General features: G+C 41.5%; 2 protein-coding genes across 2 annotated transcripts in view; both read left to right on the top strand.

Annotated features, from left to right (window-relative positions):
• sf3a1 (splicing factor 3a, subunit 1) overlaps positions 1-1474 on the top strand; it is a 5834-nt gene extending 4360 nt beyond the window's left edge. The window contains exons 13-16 of the mRNA XM_005729511.1: positions 269-423; positions 710-811; positions 903-974; positions 1089-1474. Coding sequence (XP_005729568.1) covers positions 269-423; positions 710-811; positions 903-974; positions 1089-1190 — 431 coding nt within the window. The 3' untranslated portion in view covers positions 1191-1474. The remainder of the gene's footprint in view (positions 1-268; positions 424-709; positions 812-902; positions 975-1088) is intronic.
• A 110-nt stretch (positions 1475-1584) lies between these two features.
• On the top strand, positions 1585-10398 carry LOC102206836 (TBC1 domain family member 10A). Its single transcript, XM_005729509.2, has 9 exons — positions 1585-2361; positions 3727-3826; positions 5454-5561; positions 6056-6162; positions 6286-6400; positions 7383-7448; positions 7965-8154; positions 8232-8386; positions 9135-10398. Exons 1-9 carry the CDS (start codon positions 2180-2182, stop codon positions 9639-9641), a joined length of 1530 nt encoding a protein of 509 aa, XP_005729566.1. The 5' UTR covers positions 1585-2179; the 3' UTR covers positions 9642-10398.
• Positions 10399-24869: the final 14471 nt, after the last annotated feature.

Here is a 24869-nt window from a genome sequence, read left to right as displayed (position 1 = left end):
GTAATCCCATGACTCGTGTAAGCTACTATAGCTATAGATGTAAGATACTATAGCTGCTATAGTATCTTACATCAATCATGTGTTCTGGACATGCCTGTGCATCCGTCAACTCTATAAGGTTAAAGCGCTTATGAGAAACAACTAGATGACCATTGTTAGGGAAAATATTACTTGTCTTGGAGTAATTTGGTAACCAAACCTTTTATACATAGCTTTCCTTATTTTTATATTTAAATTCAAATAACCTTATTTTTTCCCCTTCCTCTAGCATTTGTTCCTGCTCCACCTGTGCCACAGCCACCAAGTGCTGCTCCAGCACCACCTATCCACCCACCCCCACCTCATGAGGATGAGCCTGTCAGTAAGAAGATGAAGACTGAGGATAACCTGATTCCGGAGGAGGAGTTCCTTCGTAGAAACAAGGTTTGTTGGATCAATAAAGTGTGGAAAAGGTGTTACGTTACATTTATAATTTACCAGTGCTACCACATCACTCTCGTGGTTCAGTAGACTGGATTGGGACTTTGTGTGACCATCAGATTTATTTAAAGATATGCAAAAAAGAAAAGTTCTTTTTGTGCACATGGTAGTAATATAGGGCTTTGTTTCCAGCTGTGGTAGTTGAAGATAAACACAGCTAACCTACTTAGTAGAACATGGATATGTAGTTTCATCTGTTTTTGTGTCTGAATCTTTTTCCTGTCTCTAGGGTCCAGTGGCTGTTAAAGTACAGGTTCCTAACATGCAGGACAAGAGTGAATGGAAGCTGAATGGCCAGGTGCTGAATTTCACTGTCCCAGTCACAGACCAGGTATGCAACATGTGGTTTGTTTTCTCTCTTTAAGGTTAAGTGGTTTCACACACAGCATTCTTATTGATGTGCAAATGTAATGTCTCCGCAGGTGTCTGTCATTAAAGTCAAAATCCATGAAGCTACAGGCATGCCAGCAGGAAAACAGAAGTTGCAGTATGAGGTAAAGATTTGCTCATGGCTTTGTTGGAATGTCTGATCTCATCTGCATTAATTAATATAAAGTGCTGATTTATTAATTTGTTGTTTTGTTGTTGTTTTTTTGGTTCCTTTTCAGGGTATTTTCATTAAGGATTCCAACTCGCTGGCTTACTACAACATGAGCAACGGTTCGATCATTCATCTGGCACTGAAGGAGAGAGGTGGAAGAAAGAAGTGAGCCATCCTTGCAGAAAGAAGACATGATTTTTTTGTTGCTTTATTTTGTTGTTGTTTGTTGTGTCATAAAATTAATTTTTGTTTGCATTATATGGCATTTTTCATACAATTGTGTGCAAACAACGTGTCCTCCTTAAAGGTTTAAAGGATACTCTGGATGGCAGTCATGATTTCACACTTTTGCTTCAGTCTTTTTCTTCTCTGTGATGCAACTTAAGTGGTAATTTGTAACAACATGTAGAGCCCACGAGATTCATTCATTGAAATAAAGGAGTTTTAAATGGTCTGGTTTTGTTGCTGCTGCGTTTGCAAATCTAGCAACATGACATGGATTAGGACAGGTCACATGTGCTCACAGAAAAGAGCAGACATGGGATTCGCTTCCTCTTTCTTCTGCAGCCGCTAGGGGCAGACGTAACATTAGGATGTTAAAGCCCAGGCGAGGGCGGTAGGCTTGGGATACTAGGAGATGTAGAAATCCGTATAGTGTTCTCGGGTGGGATGACAGGACGGCAAAACCAAGCCACAGCTAGCCGAGGACAAAATGTACTAGTTCGTTAACCAGGTGGTTTAGTAAGTAATCGGCTAACTATGTAAAACTAGACAATAATGTAGCGGCGGTTCGTTGAAGGTGGGGTCAATGTAGAAATAGTTTGGGATTGTTGTCACAAGCAGTTAAGGCTAACTTTTAGTACGTTAGCAACGCAGAGTTAGCTGGCTAATGTTAAAACTGGGGGAAAACCCATTCAAGTTAACTCAAGCATAACCAGTTTAATGTGACCCAGCGGTTGTAGCGCACCCTTAGAAAAGATTTACGGACAAAACAGCGGTTGGAAAGTTTAACTCGCGCCCAGAAATCATGGCGTCGGTGCAGTTTGACTCGACTGCATATGCACAGGAGCAGATTTGACTCTGGGTTGTCCACAACCTCGCTGACGTTAGCTGTCCCGGCTAGAAGGCTAGTTTTTTTTTTCTTCTTCTTATGCTACCATGGACAAAATGGAAAACGGCCGTCGATCTGTGGACACTGGGAGCATCAGGACTCTTAGCAGCAGTCACATTGACGACGAAAGCTCCTTGGGATCCGACTCTGAGATCAACGGCTTCGCCAGCGAAAGGCAGGCGGATAAATATGGATTTATTGGTGGGGCGCAGAAGTACTCAGAGGACACGTAAGTTTACTTTAACTCTGAGGCCATCTGTGTTGGTTTGCCATGCTTAATGATAATGATAATAATAATAGGTAGTAAATTTGCAGCCTACTGTTGTCCATTAGTTGTGATGACAAGTTGTGCAGGTGTTGTTATGTGCCTCAGACAAACAGAGCTCCCAACCAGCTGCGTGGCACCGTGTTGTTTCTATTTTTTCCTTTCTTTCTTTCTTTCTTATTACCCTCTGTTTGCCACAGTCACCACAAGCAGTAAACGCGTAGATGAGGATTAAACGAGTCGTATTAATCTTCTTATTTCTACCATGTAATGTTAAATTGTTTTTCGTTTAGCCTGTCACACAGTTTTTTGCGGTGGTGGTGGTGGGGGGGTGCTGACCGAGCACTTCTGGCTGTCTGTGTCATGCTTGGATTTAATTTATCTCTGGCCTTTTGGCAATACAGATTAGATCAGTTTCCTTTCTTTTGTAAGAAATCTATTTCGTTTTTCTTTTTGTGCTGGGTCTAAAGCCTGCATGACAGCAGTGAAACAGTGGAAGGAGTGGGTGAAAGTTATGGCAAGCACCGGCTGGCTGGGAGTTTCCTGTCTTGTGGAGTTTTGGCAGGCTTGGAGCCGCAGCTCTTGGTGCCTCTTTAGCTGAGGGCCTCTTTTGGCTCATCTCTGTAGATAGTCAGTGTTTAGCTTGTACTGTTTGGCAACAAACGTATCTCTTTATTGTTTAAAGGCTCTGGGAGCTGAAGCTGCAGTATAGTCTTGCACTGATCTACAACACATAGGCTGCACTTTGTTACCAGAAGAGGCCTGTCTTAAATAAGAAGAGCTCTTTGAAGACGTTTCAGCCCTACAATTACAGGCTTGTGCCGATGAGATAATTACATACCATAGTAAAGCATCAGACCACAATTCCTAATGTAGGTTATACTTGCTTACGTTTTCTTTTTCTGTTTGAAAATATAATGTAAAGTCCTTGACTCCCCCTTCCCTCCTTGCCTGTAAATATTTTACTGTTAAATTATCCTGACTGCAGCTCCTTCAGATCAGAGAGCTTTGACATTAAATAGGTCTTGAGTTTGTATCTTTTATAGTTCGCTGACTGCAAATGAGTGATGGCCACACACACAGATCTGATGGTAGATGCAGAACGATAAACTGTCTTTGTGAGATTGTTTTCTTTTTAAAGCTTGGGCCAATTTGGAGGCTTATTTCAGACTTGCCTTATTGCAAAAACAAGCAAACTTTTGTCACCTGTCTAATTATTTCTGTGCTAAAAGAAGAGAAGATGTGTCGTTTGCTGTCATTTCAAGCAAAAAAGCGCAAAAAATGATTTGAGCTTTGTAAATTTTTTTCTCCCTCCTGTTGTGTAACCAGAGCTCAGGATATACCTCCAGCGGTGCTCAGGCAAAGAGAGGTGAAGTGGCTGGACATGCTGTGCCACTGGGACAAGTGGATGATCAAGCGATTCAATAAGGTCAGCACCAGGTGTTAAATCAGTTACATAAAACATGTGGCTTGGTTGTATGCCTTCCATGGTGTTAGCCATGTGAAGCTCACCAGATCAGTTTCTTTTAAAGAGTTTCTGAAGGTGGTTTGCTGAATTGTATTGTGTCGTTTCTAGGAAGTTTTTGTTTTTGTCCCCCCAATCGCAGGTACTCTTACACATGATCAAACAAAGCAAACGGTAACGCTCAAATGATTGCACAAGGACCAGACTTTGTATACACTTTGTTTTGCAGCTTCGCTTGTCTAGCTGGTTCTGTGTGAAATGCTCTCAGCGAATCGACGTAAAGCTGCAACTTAACCTCACACCCATGAATCAGCAGCAAGCCAGGACACAACCCCGTCCCTGTATCACTGCATATACTGTATGACAAATTACCGGTTTCAGATTCAGGGTGGGATTGTACTGGCTTCATATAAAATGATTCTCTTTCAAAAGGAATACAAAAAGTGGCTCAATACATGACAGAAACGGCTAATTTAGCGGCGAGAAGTGTTCCTTTTCTCGCTGTACATGTACTAATAAAGGTCAGGGTTTCTAATCCTTTATTGTGCCCCCATGATTGATAATAATTGTACAGTAGGAACTGTTATGTTCTTGAGGAAGTGTGCCAGCTTTGCTTTAGAGCAAACAAATGTGCTCAGAAAGGGTAATGCAATGCAATGCAAGTCAAGTCAAAAGTCTCAAGAGGACTCAGATGTGAAGGTCGGGTCAGCTAATCTGTTGCGACAACACCTGTTTGTGATTCCTGCTGAAAGATTGCAAAGCCTCAACTTGGAGAGATGGCACGAGTTGAGATCAAATTTTATCAATGTCATGTTTTGCAGCATTCATTTTAGTATATTTTGGCCCTTTTGAAGGTCATAATGTTCTTCCTACAGTTGCAGCAACAATCTTTTTTCTATGCTTATCCCTTCCACACACTCGCACGCTGCTGGATATCTTTAGATCATTTTGGGGTTCGGTATCTTGCCCAAGATACTCCTCCAGCACGCACACTGGAGGAGTCTGCTGTTCCGATAAGAAGACGACCCGCTCTACTCCCTGAGTCACAGGTGGTAGAGTGTTTGTGTATGACTTCTGTTTATGTTTCTATGCACCTTAAGTAGTCGCCCCCTTGGAGATAATGTTTTGTTTTCTGCATCCTGAAGATATAAATTACGTGGCATGTTTTTTAATGTTACATGTATAACTGAAGCTTTAATAAGAGACTCGGGTGTTAGAATATCCCCAAATTTTGGCTCGTCTTTGATCAAATTCTGATCTTGCATCTGCCAAATAAATTGGTGATCTAGATAAGCAGTAACTGGCCATTTTCATTGCTGAAAAGAAGGAAGTCAAATCACTGGGTTGTAAGAGTTTTTAGAGTGCATGCAGTGCTACAAGTCAGTGCATCCTAAGTGTAAGCTGTTAGTTTCTAAGTACAAAACTACACTTATTCAAAAAAGGGAACAAATACTAGTGGCAGCGCTCTGATGAAAACCATTTGCTGTATCTGCGCACCAGATTGCCTCTCTTAGCTTTTCTCAAGCTACATTCTCCCATGGTCCTTTGGTATATCGCTTTATTTGGGAAACCCTTTTGTTCTGTGACTCAGGTGAGGCTGCGGTGCCAGAAAGGAATTCCTCCTGCCCTCAGAGGCCGTGCATGGCTCTACTTGTCTGGTGGGAAGGTGAAGAGAGAGCAGAACCAAGGAAAGTTTCAGGTCTGACAGCTTCCTCTTTCACTTCCTCCTCACATCTCTGCTTAAACTCTACTTTGAGCTCATTTCATTTTTAAATTTCATTTGAAATTGGTACTGAAAGTGTGGTCATCCACAAGCATTACTCGTTTGAGTGAGAAGCCAGATATTTTTACCAAAGAGCTGGAGCAATGGCAGTTTTTATTATTGATCTTTTTTTTTTGGTTTGTTTTCTATTCAGGTTAAGTGTTCAAAATGCATGCTAGCATCAAATGAATAATGATGCAGATCTTGAATCTTTTCAAATATAAAGTTTAAAACCTAGCCTCTGCTCATGCAGTGGTTAGACAATTCACTGACCTTTATAGTGAATGAATAACTTAATTTATTGCTGAGATCACTAAATCCTATAAAAAAGAATCAGGGGTTTGTAGTCCTCCTACTTAAAGACAATATAATCACTTATACCGTATCACAAAGAGATCTCACTCTCATGTCCCCCATGCTCTTTTTGTCAGGAGCTGGATAGCCAGCCGGGAGACCCCAAATGGCTTGATGTAATTGAGAAAGACCTCCATCGACAGTTTCCTTTTCACGAGATGTTTGTGTCACGGGGAGGACACGGGTGAGCAGTCTACCACAATGTGACGTACAACACGGGAGTTGTTTACTGCATCTTATTTGAATATGCTAAAATGTTGCATGTTTGTGTGTGTGTGTGTGTGTGTGTGTGTGTGTGTGTGTGCAGGCAGAAGGACCTGTTCCGTGTTCTTAAGGCTTATACTCTCTACAGACCAGAGGAGGGATACTGCCAGGCCCAGGCTCCTATTGCTGCAGTGCTGCTTATGCACATGCCTGCTGAGGTACGAATTGCCTTCAATACAAACACACACCATTACTCACCATATAAATTGTGTCCCTTGGTGTGGATGATCTGAACACTTGAAGACTTGTTATGGTCTTTAAAACTAAAATCCCACACTGAAAATAGAAATAGTGCTGTTTCTTTTATTTTGTAAGGCTCAGTTTTAGTTTGTGACCTCGGGAAAGTATTTTTGAGCTGAACTGCAGAGGGACTGAGTGTACAAATGATGTAATCTGTAGATGATTTCCAGAGCTGCTCCATAGTATAAATAATACATCGAATTTGAGATTATGATAGCAGCCAAGATGACTGTAAAAGGGTTTGGAAATTTTGAACTAAAAAACGAGGCAGATAGCATCGCTGGAAAAATCCTATCATTCCACAGATTAAGTCTCTGCATGTATGTCAGAGTATCAGCTAATGGAATCATGAATTCCACTTATTCAGTTTAGCTTAGTTAGACATGGTGTGTGATTTTTAGACACACTCTCAGTTTGAGGAAAGTCTTGTGGTCATTAAAAGCACTAAGCAATTAATATGTTGAAGGAAAATTCTCCTCACAACCTAAAGTATGAACTTCAGACATAAGAGAGAGAGCAGACTTTGAAGTGGATTTATCAGATGTGTGTGGTGGTTATATATACATGCAGTTTTCTGTCCTGGTGAGCATTTCAATTAAGTAAATTACCAGCTAAATAAGTGTCCGGGGTGTTGCAAAGATGGCTTTTTATTGTGGATAGTTGCTTGGGAAAGGATTTTGGTTCGACACCACACTGTGTGACACAATAACACTATACACACCAAATTGGCCAGTGTCCTAAGGGGGCCCGAGTGCTTCATAAGGGTAGAATGGCTAGAAAATCTTGTATTTAAGAGAACATTTCTAATGTTTTCCAGCTTCTCTGTGACCCCTGGAATGCCTCTCTAAGTATAACAAAGAACTACCCTTACATTGTGTGTATGTGTGTGTGATTCTACAGGATGCTTTCTGGGGGCTGGTCCAGATCTGTGAGAAGTATCTTCCTGGTTACTACAGTCCTGGCCTGGTGAGACTGAAACACTTGAAAGCGTTCATGATGATATGGCTCAGTGTTGGAAATGCAAAGAGAATATAGCCTCAGTTGACTCCACTGCTACCAGAGCTGTGCACACCTACTTGTAGGCCTTTTGCTCAGCAAAACTAGAATGTGTATTTTGTTTCCCACAGTGTGTGTGTGTGACGCAGTGGCACTGTGGTTATGGTTTTCTGATGAAGGCAGTGGGCTGTTTACAGACTTATTTTCTCAGTAAGCTGTTTGAGTAAACTTTCTTGCGTAATAATTGCCTCCTCTTGGTTTCTGTTGCAGTTATGAATTCCATGTTATGAAAGAAGGTTTGCTAATTAAATGTTTCCTCATAAGTGCAAAATCTGGGTAGTCGTGCATAATGGGAAAACAATGTGTAGAAATAAGGACTGGTTTAATTTAATAGATGAGCGTGTATGTGCATATCTCATTTCAGCACCAGCAATGCAGAGTACAATACGTTTTTTGTTTAGAGTGTCCCACCGCTCCCTCTTTCAGGAAGCTATACAGTTAGATGGAGAGATACTCTTCGCCCTGCTGCGACGCGTCTCCCCTCTAGCCTTCCGGCATCTGGAGAAACATAAGATCGACCCCATCCTCTACATGACTGAATGGTTTATGTGTGCCTTCTCCAGAACCCTACCCTGGGCATCGGTGCTGCGCGTCTGGGACATGTTCCTCTGCGATGGTATGTATCTGCAGCGGTGCCTCATAGAGTGTCTTTACTCTGAAATTGACTCATCGGCTCCTTCTTCCTCCTTTTAGGAGTGAAGATAATTTTCCGAGTGGGCTTGGTGCTACTCAAGTGCATGTTGGGAACTCGTGAGAAGCTTAAGGCCTGCCAAGGCCAGTATGAGACCATGGAGCTTCTCAGGGCGATAGAGCCTCGATACATGCAGGAGGGTTTCCTTGTTCAAGAGGTAAGGGGTTTTTCCTAGATTGCTTTGCCTTCAGGCTGAAATGTCCTCGGTGTCCTGCCAGTGATTCTGATCTTTGATTTGCAGCTTCTAGAAGTGTAATCCAGGCCTAGAGTTGAATGTGGTAACTGTCTCCAAAAAGTGAAGGTATTGCACTAGCAGCGAGTCGTATAGATGCCTAAAGATGGTCTCTAGTTGTCCTTTAGTTTGCTCTTTCAAGGAGGAACTACATCCCAGATATCATGCTTCTCATCACACGAGTTACCTAGTCATGTGAGGCTACCCAAGAATCAAGGAAAATATAATTTAAAAACAGAGTTTATTTTACTTTGCTGATATCAATGTTTTCTAAACATGTGATCTGACTTTGTGATTGAGAAGTCGTGTCTGATTATTCGGCAGTGATGTAAACAGCATTGTGTCATATTGTGAGGGAGGAGTTAGAGGGAACAATAAATGTTCCTACAAGTAGTCAAGAGAACACCAGTGAGTCTGAGAGAGTGAATTAAAGTGACACACAGACAAATTGACCAGAGTGCTGGCTGCATGGTGTCTGGGTCCTTGTATCGAGCTTTGTGTGAGGGTCTGTCTTCCCAAACAATACCCCCTGTTATATGTAGCGCCGGCTTGACTGTGTGTGGCGGTCATTTGGCATTTGCAGACAAAGTTCACAGTCTCAGTACAATGGCCAGTCATGGAAGGAACATGTGAGCACAGCAGTGACCGGATGACTTGATTTTTCCTTTTGCAGATTCTCGAGGTGCCGGTGACGGCGCGAGACGTGGAACGAGAGCATCACACCCAGCTCAAGCGCTGGAAGAAGAACCGCGGGGAGCTCAATTTCAAACCGCCTCCGAGAATGCACGGCGCTCGGATCATCATGCTGGCTGAGCCACCCAGGCGTCAGGACCTGCAGCAGAACCCCACCATTGTACTTGAAGTGCCTCAGACTACCCCACAGCTGCAGAAGGGCAAGGAGGAGAAGAAGAGTAAGAAAAAGAAGAGCATGAAAAAATCCCAGCCCACAGAGGAGATTCCCAATCCTTACCCTCTTCTCAGTGACCCTCAATCGTCATCCACAGAACCGCCTGCCCCGCCTCCAGGCAACAGTGTGACGCCAGAGGCTGCGGCGCAGACTGAAACGGACTCAGCTGGAGAGCAGAAAACACCTCCTACAGACCTCCCCTCTGCCAAAGAATCTACTCTTCAGCGATCTACACAAAGCCTCAGCAGCACAGAGCAGGACACATACTTGTAGCTCTGAAAGTGTGTGGGTGAGTGGGTGTGGACAAAGCACCAGCACTCTTCCGTCAACAACCAGCCAGCCTTGCCGAAGTCTCTGAGTGGCCAGCATAACCTATTTTTTTTCTAATATCGGACTACTTTGTATGCATTTGCTCATTTCCACACAAGTTTGCCTTTGATATTAACAGCATACACTAAAGCACCTTTACCATGTATAAAACTACTTAAATGCTTTTGCTATTTGTCACTACAGAGCTGACGGATGCTTCCTCTTAATGCTTGATTCTCTTATTTAGACCATAAGTCTTAGTATTGTTTTTTTGGAAGGGAGACAAGTTACTGCTTTACTGAGGGCAGTGTATTTTAAGTGTTCGGTAATCTTAGTAAGGTGCCGGATTTCTTGCAGTTTATGCGGTTTTTTCACTTGTAATAATGTGCAGCAGAGGATGTAAACTCCTGATGCACGCGCCACACATTTCAGCCTCTCAAGTCTTTGTATTTCATTTTGGGGGAGGGGGGTTTCCACTAGAGGGCAGCCTTGCAGCTATACATGCTCTTAGGAGAGGCAACCACAGCGAGGATGGGATTCAGTAAAATTGGGAGTAGGTACAAGCGTACTTCTCTGAAGTTGAGATTACATTTTCTCACAGTGAAAAATTTTATTAAATTTAGCGACTGAAGTGGCGAATGTAAGGAAGTCTTTTCCAACAAGCGCGAGTTATTTAAATACAATTTAAAACATGGAGGTGTGTGTGTGTGTGTGTGTGTGTGTGTGTGTGTGTGTGTGTGTGTGTCCTGCTATGCAAAACAAACAAAAACATCTTTGTTTTTCCTGAATCAGTTGAACTGCTGTTTAGCTGTGTATAAGCTCCTCTTCTCACTGTGTGAGGCACTTCCAGCCACTTCGGCTCACCAGTCATTCCCAGGCAGCAGAGTGGAGAACACTGGACTTTCCTCACTGTATGACACATTCCTGCCTTCTTAAAAGCTAATCATTTTAAAGACCACCTCTTACCCAATGCAAATCTGCCTGATTGTGTTTGTGCACACGAAGCAAATCACCTAATGGTGCTGACCTTCCTTTTGGCTCTGCTTAAGGTCTATTTGGACATGTGAAACCATTAAGGTGTTGGGTTCATTTTTGTATTTTGGGTGTTTGTTTGTTTTTTGCTAGAGCTTCCAAAGCAAATTAAGACTGTTACTCTGAGATGATCTATGACCCCTGCATGTGACCAGGCTCATTTTCTGTGCAGTCACGAGGGATCACGGGATTTAAGGATTTACTGGGATTTCTGTAGCTGTTTGTATTTTTGGGGGGAAATGCGGTAGCATGCATGGATTGTGAGGCTCTTTGTCTTTTCTTTTTTTCCCTCCAAAACACCACAGTCTTATTTTGGTGGCATTCCTAGTCTTTCTCAACTATCAATACAATGGTAAAGGGAGTCTTGAGAAACACAAGTGCACGTGTGTAAAATGTGTTTGTGCATAACTAATATTAAAAGAGTCTTTGCTAATAAAGCGCGTGCTCAGCTCAGTTATAAAACGCAGCGGGGATATAAAAAGATGACATTTATCAAGCGATCACTCTCCCCTTATGCAATAGTTTAGTTGCTTGTGCCGCAAATCCTCACATTTCACTCGTATTATAATTTAATGCTCTTTGTGTACATACGATATAAAAAAAAATGTAATGAACTGTATTTTCAGTGTATACTGCTATATTTTTTGTCATGCAGTTACAGATACTACAGAGGTAGCTATGTATGTCATTTGCAGTCAGAGACGGTATATATACTTTTTTTCTTTTCTTTTCTTTTTTTGATCAGCTTTTGTAACACTAGGGGGAAAAAAAAAATTTCAGGGGAACCTTTGCCACTAAAATGCTTTTTCTCACTCTAAGAGTGTTACTGTTGCTACTAGGTTTTAAAAAGGAGATCCTCTCCAGAACTCCCGTGGCATGAGTTTTAGGCTTGCAGATAAGTGGCTGTGTTGCATATATGATTGCTGTCAATCTAGATTGTTATTAAACGCCGGGATCTTTAGACCTGTTTGTATGTAATGTCCCATGTTCACCAGCAGATGGCGGACCAGAGTCATCTCTTGGAAATGAGAAGTTTGCCTGTATGTGAGTGACAAGCCGAATGCCCTGTGCGATCCAAGATGTCTCCATTAATTCCACTTTTTTCTTTTTTTTCTTAATGCTGCACTAGCACAAGGTCAATTGTTACATTAAATACTGTTTTGCGTTACATTTTTTTTTTTCAAAAATGCCACGTTTGAGAGTGATGTGACAGCTCTACTTATGAATAAATTTGTTCTGCAACCAGGTATTGACTGCTGTTTGTTTTACGTCGGGAGAGAAAAAGCCTTCAAATCAATGGGAAAAGTGGGGAGAAAACCTTGTTACATACGATTTTATTTATTTATTTTATTTTTTTAAAGAACAGTTGATGTACATGCCTATAGGCCACTGATTTTATTTCACAGAATGATTCAAAAACAATGAACCAAAAAGTTCTTGGGTGTGTTTTAAGAAGCTGGCCAAATTATCGTTTATTAGTAAGTTGTCTTTTGTTTTTTTTAAATCTGCCTAGCAAAGCTAAGTGCTTTTCAGTTTACATAAAAATTTCAGCTTACTGTTACACGTCTCAGTTATTTCTGTGTAAGCTGAAATTTTGAGATCCGTGCTTTATGGATAACCAAAATAAATTCTTCAGTTGTGGAAACGGGCAGCTTAGTATGTTTGATTTGGCAGGTTTTTAGGCCAGGGTGCCAAAAAGTGATTTATGATATTTCTGTGTGTTTATATTGGTAAATGGACTGTAGTCAACCGGTCAAGACATGACTTGTACCTACAGTATGATTGTGATCAATCCGGTCCCTTTTGGCCACTTAAAATATCTTTAATTCTGGCTCGGCATGACTTGATGTCATTCATGAAAGCTATGTTATACATATGTTTAACAGACTATAGACCAACAAGTCATTTACAACTAATTTACAACTTTTTGGGCATCACATCTGACTTCCTCACTTTCCCCTAAAGGCAGCACAATTCCGAATGACACTGGGTAAGTAATAGTTCACACGTACCAAATATTTTACATAAATTACTATTATTATTATTTTATTTTTGGCTGTCTGTATGTTTTTATTTTTTTCACAGTGTATTTGTTTTCTTTCTGAAGGTCAGTGTGGTTATGCTAAATGTGTAACTGCGAAGCAGCCTGTTAGCTTAGCTTAAAAATGCTAGTGTAGTTAAAATGGTATGTTTTGTGTTTTTTCTTGTTATTTCCCCCAAAACACTGCCATGAGGGGTTTCGAGGCATTTAGTAGTGAAAGACATGCTGGTAAGTTTATTCTGTTGCTTTTAATAGAGTCAGGCTAGCTGTTTCCTCAGGTTTCCAGTATGTAATGTAAACTATGCTACATAAAAAGTAAATATAGGAGATTGATATCAAGATTTTGCAAAAAAGGAATACAAAAAATATATATTTAAAAACCAAAAGACAAATTTTGGAGTTATACTGGATGAAAGTGTGCTTAAGCAGAAGTTTCCTGGTTGAACTGGAACTGGATGGTTTTTAAGGAGGCTTTTACAACAATAAAGATAAACTACATTTAATCTGGCATAGTGTTAGTGTTATATGATGATTTATCCCCTCCAGTGATAAATTTCCTTTCCTATAACGATGTTATTCTGCATTATGTCAACCCTGACATCTCAGATACAACAGTGTGGTACAAAATCTTATCAATTGGGAGTCTGTGGTTTGTTGTCTATTTGTCTAAGTATGAAGAAAGAAAGATTGTAAAGCCACTGTAGGAATGTATGTCCAGCATATTCGACCCTTCTCCTGTCAGGCTTTCTCAGCAGCTTGACTGATTCAGGCCCCCTCTTAAGTCTAATAACAGGGTACCATTCTTTTCATAATTCACAGTTTGACCTCTTTTCTTCACCTTTAAGGTGTGGGACATTTGAAGGTTTTTTCCCCCAGGCTCTAAAGAGTTGTCAAATTGTTGTCTTGATGACCCCAAAAAGCGTGCTAACTCATTTTTAATCGTCCAGCAAGGTGTGACCTGCAGCTGTTGACCTCTGGTCTTCAGGGTTTAGTGTAGTTTTTTGCAGAATGCAGAGGTTCCTCTTAACTGGGAAACTTTAACTTTCTTATTGTTTAAATATCAACGCACACATGTGTAGACATGATTAAAATTTTACTGGACATGGGGTACTTGTTCTGATTGCGTTACTCCAGCAAGGCCATTATGGACCATTATAGAATCTGCTGATGTTGACCCGCATAAGGCACAGCAACAGTTAATGTTCTAGGTCCCTGAGGAATGCATGCACCGTCACGCTTTCCCTCTTTGCATCAGACACCTGGCCCTCTTTCAGTGCCACCGTGCTATTTACATCTCAAAGGGGAATGACCAAGAAGGCTCTCTCTGTGCTCCCTTCCTTACTCCAGAAATGATCTGATTTATCTCTTCATCAACGGAAATATATGCCTTTAGAGGGCCATCCCGTGCCTCTCATCCCCAGCTAATACAGATGGGAGAGAGAGAGAAATAAAAAGAGAGACTTGTGATCCTCCGTGTGATCCCAGACCTAACGGACCCCTGTCACAGTGCTTGATTCATGTGATGCGGGTGACTTTCTCTCTTCTCCCAGAATCAATGTGTTAGGGCTCTGGGAGGTGGTGGCGGGCCATAACGCAAAGCAAAGGCGCCTGTGTTCCTAAGGTATCCGATTCCCACGTTTGATGGACCATGACAGGCAGGTTCAGGTCAAATTAAAAGGCCGCAGTAACAAATATGAGGGCAGACGCTGTGATTGTCTGTACAGGTGAACTTTCCGTGGCAGTGGGAATAAAAAGTTATTTATTGCACCAGGGGAAAACATTACTCTTTGTGCAAGAGGTATTTACAAAGGAGGGGGATTCCTGAGCTAGTAGTTGGATAATTGAATCATCCTTGTGTTGGTTTTTCTGTGTGGACCTCTTGTGTTCATTAGCCAAAGGAAAAGCCCTCACTTTTATCTTCCTCTTGCAGCATTATGGCATTACTTGCCCTTTTTTCCCCCTGTAATGTAGCATATTATTAGTAAAAATCACCTTGAGTGTGTTCCCTGGTGCTGCACGTTTCTTCTGGATGGAAACTTTAAAGCCCGCTTTCGAGACATAGCTTTGCAAATATTTTCCGTCTTTTGGCTCCAGTGTGGTATTTTGGACCATCCTAAATACAGACTACTGTTAAATAATCCCATGCATGAGTGTTAATGTTTTCAGTCTGGAGCAATGCCTGGAGGTTCAGCCTTCCTGTCACGTAGAAAGCTGAGTCTTGCCAGAAAAATTAAAATGCGGTTTTGGCACTTGCAGCGTTTCCATTGTATAATTCTGCTTGTATTTAGAGATTTGGTGGCTACAGATATGGATAATACTTAGAGGGTAACATTACCGCAGAATAACACCCCAAAATTCACATGGGTGCATTTAGCAAGTGCTTTAAATGTCATCACAGTTCTCATTGTAGTTACTCCCAGTGGACGTGCTGCACTGTTTTAGGGACTGTATGATTAGTGGTGTTGGTGGTGGTGGGGGTTTGGGTTAAAAAAACGAAAACCATTTGAGGTTATTTGGTTAAGACAGTGCACGTGACTTTGAAAGAATACATTAAGGAACAAGGAACTCAAGTGATAGATTAGAGGTGAAATTAACAATTACTGAAATGACCAAAAAAATGGCCAAATAATTCAGTCTGCAAACTTTTAGATGATGTTCTTCTTTGCACTGAAACACAAAAGAGCCCTTTCTAAAAAGCTTAGAGTCACATTTGAACGTATGGGTCAGTGGCTAAAAGGTAAGTGAGGCATAGTAATTGTATCTGCTAATCACCTGCCTGCTACACCCACAGGACATTTTGGGCCCAAATGACGGTTGTGTGGGGGTTAGTTGGGGGGTAAGTGCAGCGCACCTGTGTGGCTGTCATACTCCTTGAGGAGTTTCAGTTCAGTTAATCTCCGTTAGTTTCCCCCACCCCTGCACCCATCCTCCTGACCTCTTAACCCTCTACATCCCCTTGATCAGTAGTGCCAGGGGCATTTACAATTATGACTGTGAAGTCTCGTCAAGTAAATGAAGCATAACCGGCGGCAACATTTTTCCCGACACTCCTCGAGTCTTCTGACTTTTTCGCGGCTGGTGGTAATTAAGTCTGTCGCAATAGTTTGTTTTATACCCTTGATCCCTGATTGAGCTGTTTTGCAGTTATGTCTGACGCAAATTCCCTGTGTAATGAGGATGATGATGAAGCAAAGTGAAGTTAATGTGCCCCTGTTCACAGTTGCCTCCTCCTTACCCCCCTTACCCCTTGTCACTGGCTCCCGTCCTCTGCTTTTTGGGTGGCGCTGATAATCAGTAATTAACCGAGCCAGGTAGAGAATTGGCTCTTAAATGGCTCTCTCTGGGTGTTTGTTTACTTGTGTGTGTGTGCCTGCAGAGCCTCCTGGCCTGTGAGTGATGAGTTAGAGACACAGATGGTGGGCATCAGCAAGCTGGCTGGAGGCAGATTAGCTACCTACTAATGTCTGAGCAGCCCAGTCCACTCCCACTCCCACTGAGCCCCAGAGGAGCGCCTGTCTGTAACACTACTCGCTTTGGAAAGCCTCATGTGTTGATGGAGGCCAACCATGGGCTTATCTCGTCTCATTCCACCACCAGTGAGCCTCCGAGCAAGAGAGGGCGGGGGTGTCTGTGTGTGGATGTCTGCATGAACAGCCTTGTTTTGAAAAAGTAGTGGTGTTGTCTTTACAGGCAAAGGTTTCCCAATTAGGACTCATTTAACACCAATAAATAAAGAGCTTTATGAAAATGCATGCTTACCTGCACGTTTTTAACCTCGCATCCATATCCTGAAAACACGTTTTTCTTTTTAAATTAAAAACTTATTTTTTGACTTTTATGATTGATATTGGTGTGAGACAAAGTTCTGGACTGCATCCCTGTTTTAATCATGTGTGGGAGGGCCACATGTGCCATCTCCATGAGGATATGTTGGTAATCCCCTCCACCGGTGCATGAAAAGTGCCTACAGTACAGATTTTGCCATTATGCTATAGTCACATCGTGTCGGACAGGAAGCACAGTTCAAACAGTCCAGGTCAGAGGTCATCCAGATGCAGAGTTGAGGGTGCAGGAGTGGGGAGACTGGGCAGGCTGTAGGTTAGTGTTCATGGGACTGTTTATTTTATAAACAGTGGGACCAGATTAGTATTGGAGCCAGGCTCCCTCAACCATATGTGGAGGATGTCCTCTGTGTTAGGAGGCTCTTAACAAAGCATTGTGTTCATAGTTGCAAACACACAGTTGCTGGCATCATTTCTGGTCACTGCTAATGATGACATGTTGGTGTTGCCAACACACATGTCTGATTCCAGGCGTGTGTGGTCTACGCCACTTCCATTTCAGGCAGTATTGAATGATTGTGTTAGCGGCCTATAGGTTTTGAGTCATTAGTGGTGTTGGCACACGCAGGCCTCCATCACCGCTTAACTGGGAGGTAAAAAACAGGATATGGACAGCTCTCCCCGTCCTCAGCGCCAGTCTAATGAATCCTGCTTCAAGATCTTTGTGTGTGGCTCATCTCCTGAAGACTTGCAGCCCCTTCCTGCTATTGTTTGGGCTTTTTGTGAGCAGTGCTAGTAGTAAAGTCTCTTTGATGACCTAAACTGTCAGCTCTTGGCTCCACTGATGGCTCTCCATCGACACGTTAGGATTTAAGTAAACACACTGTCGTTTGATGTTTAAACGCTCTCTTCTAAAGACCCTTACTGTATCATGAATGCTCACATTGTACACCAATTTAGGCCAGTGGAGAAACAAGCCCTTAACTTAAAACACTTGTGATTGCACACCCCATGCTTTTCTATTTGTTTATTTAAATAGGTGGTCTTATTGAGATTAAAACCTCTCTCACAAGAGTGAGCCATGCTGAAGAAACCTACCCAGATTAAATATGGACCGAAACTGTAAATACACACACACACAGGTTAAGATAAACAAGCACAATTTGAATTACAGAAGATCTTTTTAGACTAAGATTCTTCTTTAATGGTGAGGACCTCACTTCATGACATTTTTGCATGTTTACACCACGCCACACCAAGTCAGCATGAAGCCTGGAATATAGTCCGCTCCCTGGGCTAATGTGTAGTTGGTGCATTGTAATGTAAAATTTCCACAGATGAGTCTGTGGACGAGTCCTCATGGTCACAAAAAACCCTCACGCTCACTGTTCAGTGACAAACTACGTCACAGGGACCCAATCGGACTTGTGGACGTGGAAAGTGTTGGAGAATCATAATAAAAGGGACATAGATAATACAAAAGTAGTAAATAAATAAACTTTAGATCAATGAAGAATGGTGACAAGGTTTTTTGTTCTTCTGGCTTTCTCAAGGTTTTTCAAATGTCTTTAAATCCAAATGTGAAATCTTTGATTCAAATTGTAGTTAATTTTTATTGAGGAGATCAGGAGAGAGATGTGAATGATTGCAGTCTTCTGTAAAACACGGTGGAGACTTACAACAACACTTACCTCAAGGCAACAATCCCCAAAAATCATATGATCCACGATTCAGAAACGTCTCATTGGCAGTGGTTTGACTTTTCATTGTGACAATGATCCCAAACACACTGCCAATCCAGTGAAAGCATACATGCATAGAAGGGAACACAAGGAAACGCTATCAGTCATTGATTGTCCTCATCAGAGCCCAGACATCAACATTATTGAAGCAGTGTGTGATCACTTTTACAGAGAACAAAACAAAAGGCAGAAAAATCCAAAAAAGAGCTTTAAATGTCTGTCAAGAATCATGGGAAACTATTTCTAAACTACTTAAAAAAGGGATAAGTGATCACTTGCCACGGAGAGTTCAGGCTGTGTTGAAGAATAAATGTGGTCATAGCAAATATTGACTTTCAAGATTTTCAAACTCTGTTTTTGCCTGATATACTGTGTTTCCATGTGTGTTTGCACATTTCAATAAATCACTGCACTTATTTCCCATGCTTTCAAGTAAAATATAATGAAAAGAGGGCTGGCTCAAGACCTTTGCACAATACAGTCGGATTTCAGCAGTTTGACAGACAGTGGAGTTTGACATTGTCTTGCTGAAATAGGCAAAAAAGTCCCTGAAAAAGAAGTAACAAGTATTACTTCAAAAACGGTATATACATATATCAATGTGGTTAAATAGTGCTTTTATTGCCCAAGAAGTATGCACTAATGTAGGAATACTGACTTTTAAATGATGCGCTGATAACAAGTTTACCTGGAAGCTGCTTTTGGGGGGTAAATTTCATGTAAAGGTGCTTGTAGTATCAGACTCTGACACAATATGTGTGCTGTGGTTTTGGAGTCTGTCCTGCATCCTGAATAAGGCAGTGCAGATTCCCATACTTGAGCCAAGCTACCCACTCTTATATAGACCAGATGAGGAGTAACCTGAGCATTGCAAAGCAGGAAGCATAAACCTAACCAGCAATTTTGATGTTTAGCAATGTTGACGGGGCCTCTCTACATGAGCAGGCCCTGAGGAAGACAGGAGTGCAGGACTTGGGCACTGTAGATCTACAGATGGAGTGATACAAAGCAGGATTGTTTCCCATGGAAAGAGCTGTAGTTAGGCTTTTCTGTTATTTACAATGAGCTGTGGGGATGAAGCAGCAGCTCATGTGTCAGCACTGTGTATTGTGGTTTCAGAGCTGCGTGGACAAAGCACCTTCCTCTGAAGGTTGGGGTATGACTGTGGAGGATCAGAGCACAGCAGTATGACTTGTTAACACTGCTGTTATAGACCGCTGGCTGCCAGTTCCAGATTGAACCGGTGGTCACAAAATATTGTTAGTTTTTACTGGACTCTGACTCACAATGATTGATTGTTGATAAAAATCTATTATGTAAATAAAGGCAATAAAGGAAAGTTCAATAGCGCAGCCAGTTCCAAAACTTTAAATTCTGAAGTATATACACAAATCTTTTAAGTCGATACTCAAAGAGACACAGGTTTCTTTGTGCCATACAAAATAGGATGATAATTCATTGATGCATAGGACTAACAGTAATTGCAGGAATTAAAGTAAATCTACTTGGAATTTATTTTTATGTTTATTGCTTTTATTGATTTCTGTCATGTTAAGCAGTGTCATAACTATAACACAAGAGCACTTGGACAGCACAACTCCCCCCAAAGAGCAGGGGCTACACTAACACTGATGTTTTATAATGTTTTTTACAATATGATGACGTTAGCCCGTTATGGTGTCATTGTGACATCATTGGAAAAATTTAAAAAAGTGTTATGCAGCGCTCTCCCTTTAATATGACATATTACTTGATATGGTTTCTTGACATTTTTTTTCAAGGTCAACTTTAACCTTGGGCATTAACAATGACGGTCAAGGTCAAAAGCTTTGCCAACCTAGGTACTAATGTCCCCCAAGGCCTGGTTTATTGTTGTGAAGTTTAAAAATGATAATATAGTTTTACTGATTTTCACAGCTGGCATCATTGACTCTGACTCGATTTTCACCAAAATTAAATCAGCTCAAGCTGTTATTGGTATCTGACATTACACAAAATGATATTTTGAAAACTGTGGACGCTAACAAACAGACAAACAAACAAACGTAAACATTAACCTACTCCCTCCCTTCAGGGACGGATTAGTTGCAAATTTTAAATATTGGATTCTTCGTTGCTGCATTAGTTGCTGACTAGAAGTTAAGTTAGTACATTTTGAATTTTACTGTAATGAAAATAAACTGTTCTTTGGGACCAGGAAACTTCACTGGAGTCAGTGAAGCCACATAAGAGCACATCTGGAGTTTGAGCTTCGACTAAGGTTTTATTCATGCATCAATATGAACCCATTATGCCATATCATAAATCTTGCTGTGGTCCGTGATTGCATGTGTGCTGTTGTCACCTAAACTCAACCCCAGACTTACATCTGCACCGGGCCTCAGATCATGATAGATGTAAGAACACGATTGCTGCAGATGAAGAGAAAGACTGGTTCTAAATCACAGAGAAACACTTAAACAGATGAGCGGTCTAAAAATGCTTGATTAAGTTTGCCCTTTCCATTTAACCACAATTATAAAGAGCTCTAACAAGTAGATACAGTGCATTGCTTTTATTACCTAACAGGCTGAATGGAGGGTCAAATGTGATTCCAGTTTCTCATCATATCAAGCGTTTAATTTGTGCTATCTGATCCTTTTCACTAAATTGCAGGGTAATATGAGGAGATTGGCCTTGTAGGGCGGTAGATATATGAGGGAGTTGGGCCCTGAGAACGAGGAGTTATGTGGGGAGGGCGTGAAGGCCACAGCGACAGTGGAGATTAGAAAATAGAGCAGAGACGAGCAGGCAGTGCCAGCGATAGCAGCAGGAAAGATAATAAAGGAAAGGCGTTTCCTGTGCGTTCCCTCAGGAAAAGTTCTCCTTCATTCAGTGCAGTATGTTAGACTACCCATAGGGTACAGTCTTTGTGAACAAGACTGATTTGCTATAGCATTGTAAACAAAAAACCTAAACTAAACTAACTAATCTTTGCTATCAGACAGGGTCCCTGGGCTAAAGGCTCCTCCACCTCCAGTTTATATGCACATATCCGATCTTAAGGAGACAAAAAATCACTAAAAATGAGGCATGTGATAGGGTCTCTCTGCAGTCATTTAGGTTTGTATAGATATGTAAATTTTACAGTTTTATCTCTTTATGGTTCTTGTGGGTGATTTGTGGTTCTTTTTCCCCATTTTGTTGTAGTCCTATCATGTAATTTTGAGTTTCTTCATAATCAGTGCCATCTTTTTACTTTCATCTCCAGTTGTTTGTTAATAGTTGTTTCTCTTTGTCGTATATTTGCATTCAGTGGGGCTTCTTTGTGCACACACACACATCTAAACTCAGTCAAGACAAAGGTGGTTTTGGCTCCTAACAAATGACCTCACTAGCTCAGATGGCTGCTATCCCCCCTGTGACGTCATCTCTGGATTTTGTCCTAGCGCTTTGCTCTGAAGATGAACTCATGTGATACAGTTTCAGCCTCTCCAGATGTCACAGGTGCTCTCAATTTCACCACTAATTAGGTGCTTGATCACGTTGCTTCTAACTTCTGTGAACCCCCATCAGAGAGAACCGTCACCGCCAATAATGTTTAGAATTTCAGGCCCAACTGGTGCGTGATGAAAAAAGCTTTGTTTGCCTGCGCTGTGTTACCAAGCTGTTGGTTGCAGCTGAAAGAACCGCCTGCGTGCCCCAGCTGACTTTTAATCACACTCACCCAGGCACTGGCTCAGTCATAGAGTAGCAGGCCTGTAATTAGATGACAATGGGCCCCCTCTCTCTGGTGCACGGCTGACGGGCGGCCGCAGAATTATTGATCAAAGACGTAGGCGCAGGAAGCGCAGGCGGAGCAGCAGGCCTGGTATACATGTTTGATGTGTGAACAACAGGTGACATACATCTTACAGGCATGGAACTAACTGTGGGCTGCTGGGAATAAGTGTATCTTAGAGAGGTTTTGCCACAACAGTCACAGATATGCTTCATGAAAGATGTATAATGGGAAAGCTCCTTTAAGATTACATGATGCACAAGTGGCCATTATTATCCAAATTTAATGGCATTAATGGTTCAGAGACAAGCAGGGCTTTTTTAAGTGAGGTGTTGCTAGAGCTGTTCGATATAACGATATATATTGGATAACGATATAAAAACGTCTATCGTTTCCTATTACGCTATCGTTTGTTTCGTGGTGTCGCAAAAACTGTTTACAGCAATATTTTTTCATCGTTTTGATGGTCACTGTAGTGGCTATATTAATTTCTTAAAGTTCTCTCTTTCTCTTATGTTTAATATAACCACACTACGGATGGACAAGCACCTGTTTTTACATGTTGTCGTTAGCAGCAATGACGGTAAAACCATTGCGTGGCTCCGCTGTCCGCTTGTTTGTTTTCCACGTAAACCTTTCACAATAAAGCTCAAGATCCTGTTGAGACTTTTCAAAATAAACTGAAACACGGGAAAGAGTATGCAGTGTTAATGGATGAGAAGCAAAAAAGAGCCGTTAGGTGCTAAAAAATAAACCTTAGATTCAAACTTTGAAAGAAAATGGTGGCCGTTACAACTTATGTCTAAAAATGTATAGTTTCATGCATCGGTTAAAACACTCAACTCCAGGTAAAGGACGCTCAGCTGGAAACACTTCATGCAATGTGAGTTGCCCGAGATTCACAGAATTTGCAGAAAATGTTACATTTTTATGATTTATATCGTTGTCAGGACGATAAATGTCTTATATCGGGATATGAGATTTTGGTCATATCGCACAGCCCTAGGTGTTGCTGTGTTGGAGAAGATCCTTTATCTTACTACAACCTTATGCACATCAGTTTGGAAAGAAATCCAATGCTTGTTAGTTAGTGTGGGTTAGTAAACAGTCAATAGACAAGGGTACCCGCCTCCATCACTCACTGGTTCATCTATTTTCAGAGACTTACAAGCTCACTTGCAAATATGAGTGAGCTGAGAGAATAAAGCATTTATATTTAGCTGTGTGCTATCTGATACTTGGAGGGATTTATAGAATTGGCCACAGTTAAGTCTTCTGTAAATCCCACTTAGAGTTACACAAACATGAACTCTGAACTGTTGAGCAAACTCTCATCAGATGCCTCTTGTAACTTCCATTCATATATGGGCAAGAATGTGCAAAATACAGTAGCTCATTCAAGCATGAATAACCCAGTGTTGGTTGGATGGATCCATGGTGGCTGCTCCATGTGTGTGTTGCTACTTTGTAAGAAGCCCTCGTCCCAGATGGTGAGGTGGAAATGCTCCAGCTGGGGTTCTACCACTCTTCTCTGCTATCTGGCCTGCATGCTTTACGTATCACTCTGATGTCACGAGGCTGCTATGGTCAGATGAGGAGGCCCTCCTCAACTCTTAGCAGAGGTGAAAGTGTCAACTGCAGATAGTGGGGAGGGAGAAAAGGAAATATGCACTCGCTCTCACTTTTTTAGCCAAGAAAATCCAAGCATTTATGAAACTAAGAGAATCCAGATGATAAAAGTGCAAATCCTTATATCATGCATTATTATCTTCTGCAGTAACCTGAATAATTGCACTGTGTTTCCGCAGTCTCCACATGCATTCATTAACTGTATATTAAAACAAAGATATGACCACACTTGGATGACAGCTCAGGAGTTACATCCTAATGCTAGCACTGGCAAACCAACTTGGTTAGTTAGCAAGGTGACATTTGGATCCATATTTCAATGTAAAATTATATGTGATGCTAATTTTGGCAAGAGACAGGCTTAGAATGAAATTGACTAACTGAAAAATTAAATCAGACAGCTTATAGTGCAAATACAGCTGGGAGAGTGGAAATAAGCAAAACACAAAAAAACCTTTTATGGCTGTTAACATGTTTATTTCTGCTTTGAAGCAGATATGAAGCCTGCATCTGTTGACTTGGTTTCAGAGTTAGCCGTTCGATGAACTGCTGAAAGTGTAATTATGAGTGACTGCATAGGATCCAGGGGACTCTGAGGAAGTCATATTAGCAGGGAATCCGCTTTGTTTGATGACAGAAGCAGCTTGACCAGCCTGGGCTGTGTTCATACTGCTGAATGCCGTTCTGTACTCCAAGCTTCTGTTTACAGTTATACACTATAGGAGCCTCCTGTGGACAGGATTTCCCCACAGTAAAAACAAAAATGCAAGCACACACAACTGAGAAAACAGTAGTGATATGTCTCAAGGTCCAGGAAAAGATTATATGGCTCTTATGGTTCACACCATGACTGATCTTCTGGATTTTAAGAGTTGGGCTAATAATCTTCATCAAAGAGGTCGGTTTTTCCTAAAAGACTCGTAACACAGGCACAGCAAACGTGAAAAACGTTTTGATGGGTTCCTCCTTTGACTCCACACACTGTGGGTAATTGAAAGCCACACAGCTAACGTCGATATACTAACTACGTCAATGTATTTCAAGCTGCATTGCTTTTCATGTTGACACAATTATCTCCCAGTGTTTTCCCTGCTTTGGAAATCACTCGCTATTGATGTGCTCTCTAGGGTCCCTATGTGCCTATAGATAAAAGCCAGTGGTTAATAGTGGAGGTGGGGGTTTTTTGCCTTTATGTGGGAAAATATG

Source organism: Pundamilia nyererei, unplaced genomic scaffold (genome assembly GCF_000239375.1).
Source record: "Pundamilia nyererei isolate P.nyererei 1_Seehausen unplaced genomic scaffold, PunNye1.0 scaffold00033, whole genome shotgun sequence".
NCBI classification, from domain to species: Eukaryota; Metazoa; Chordata; class Actinopteri; order Cichliformes; family Cichlidae; genus Pundamilia; species Pundamilia nyererei.
Note: the sequence above shows the minus strand (reverse complement) of the source record. Positions and strands in the feature narration are given on the sequence as shown.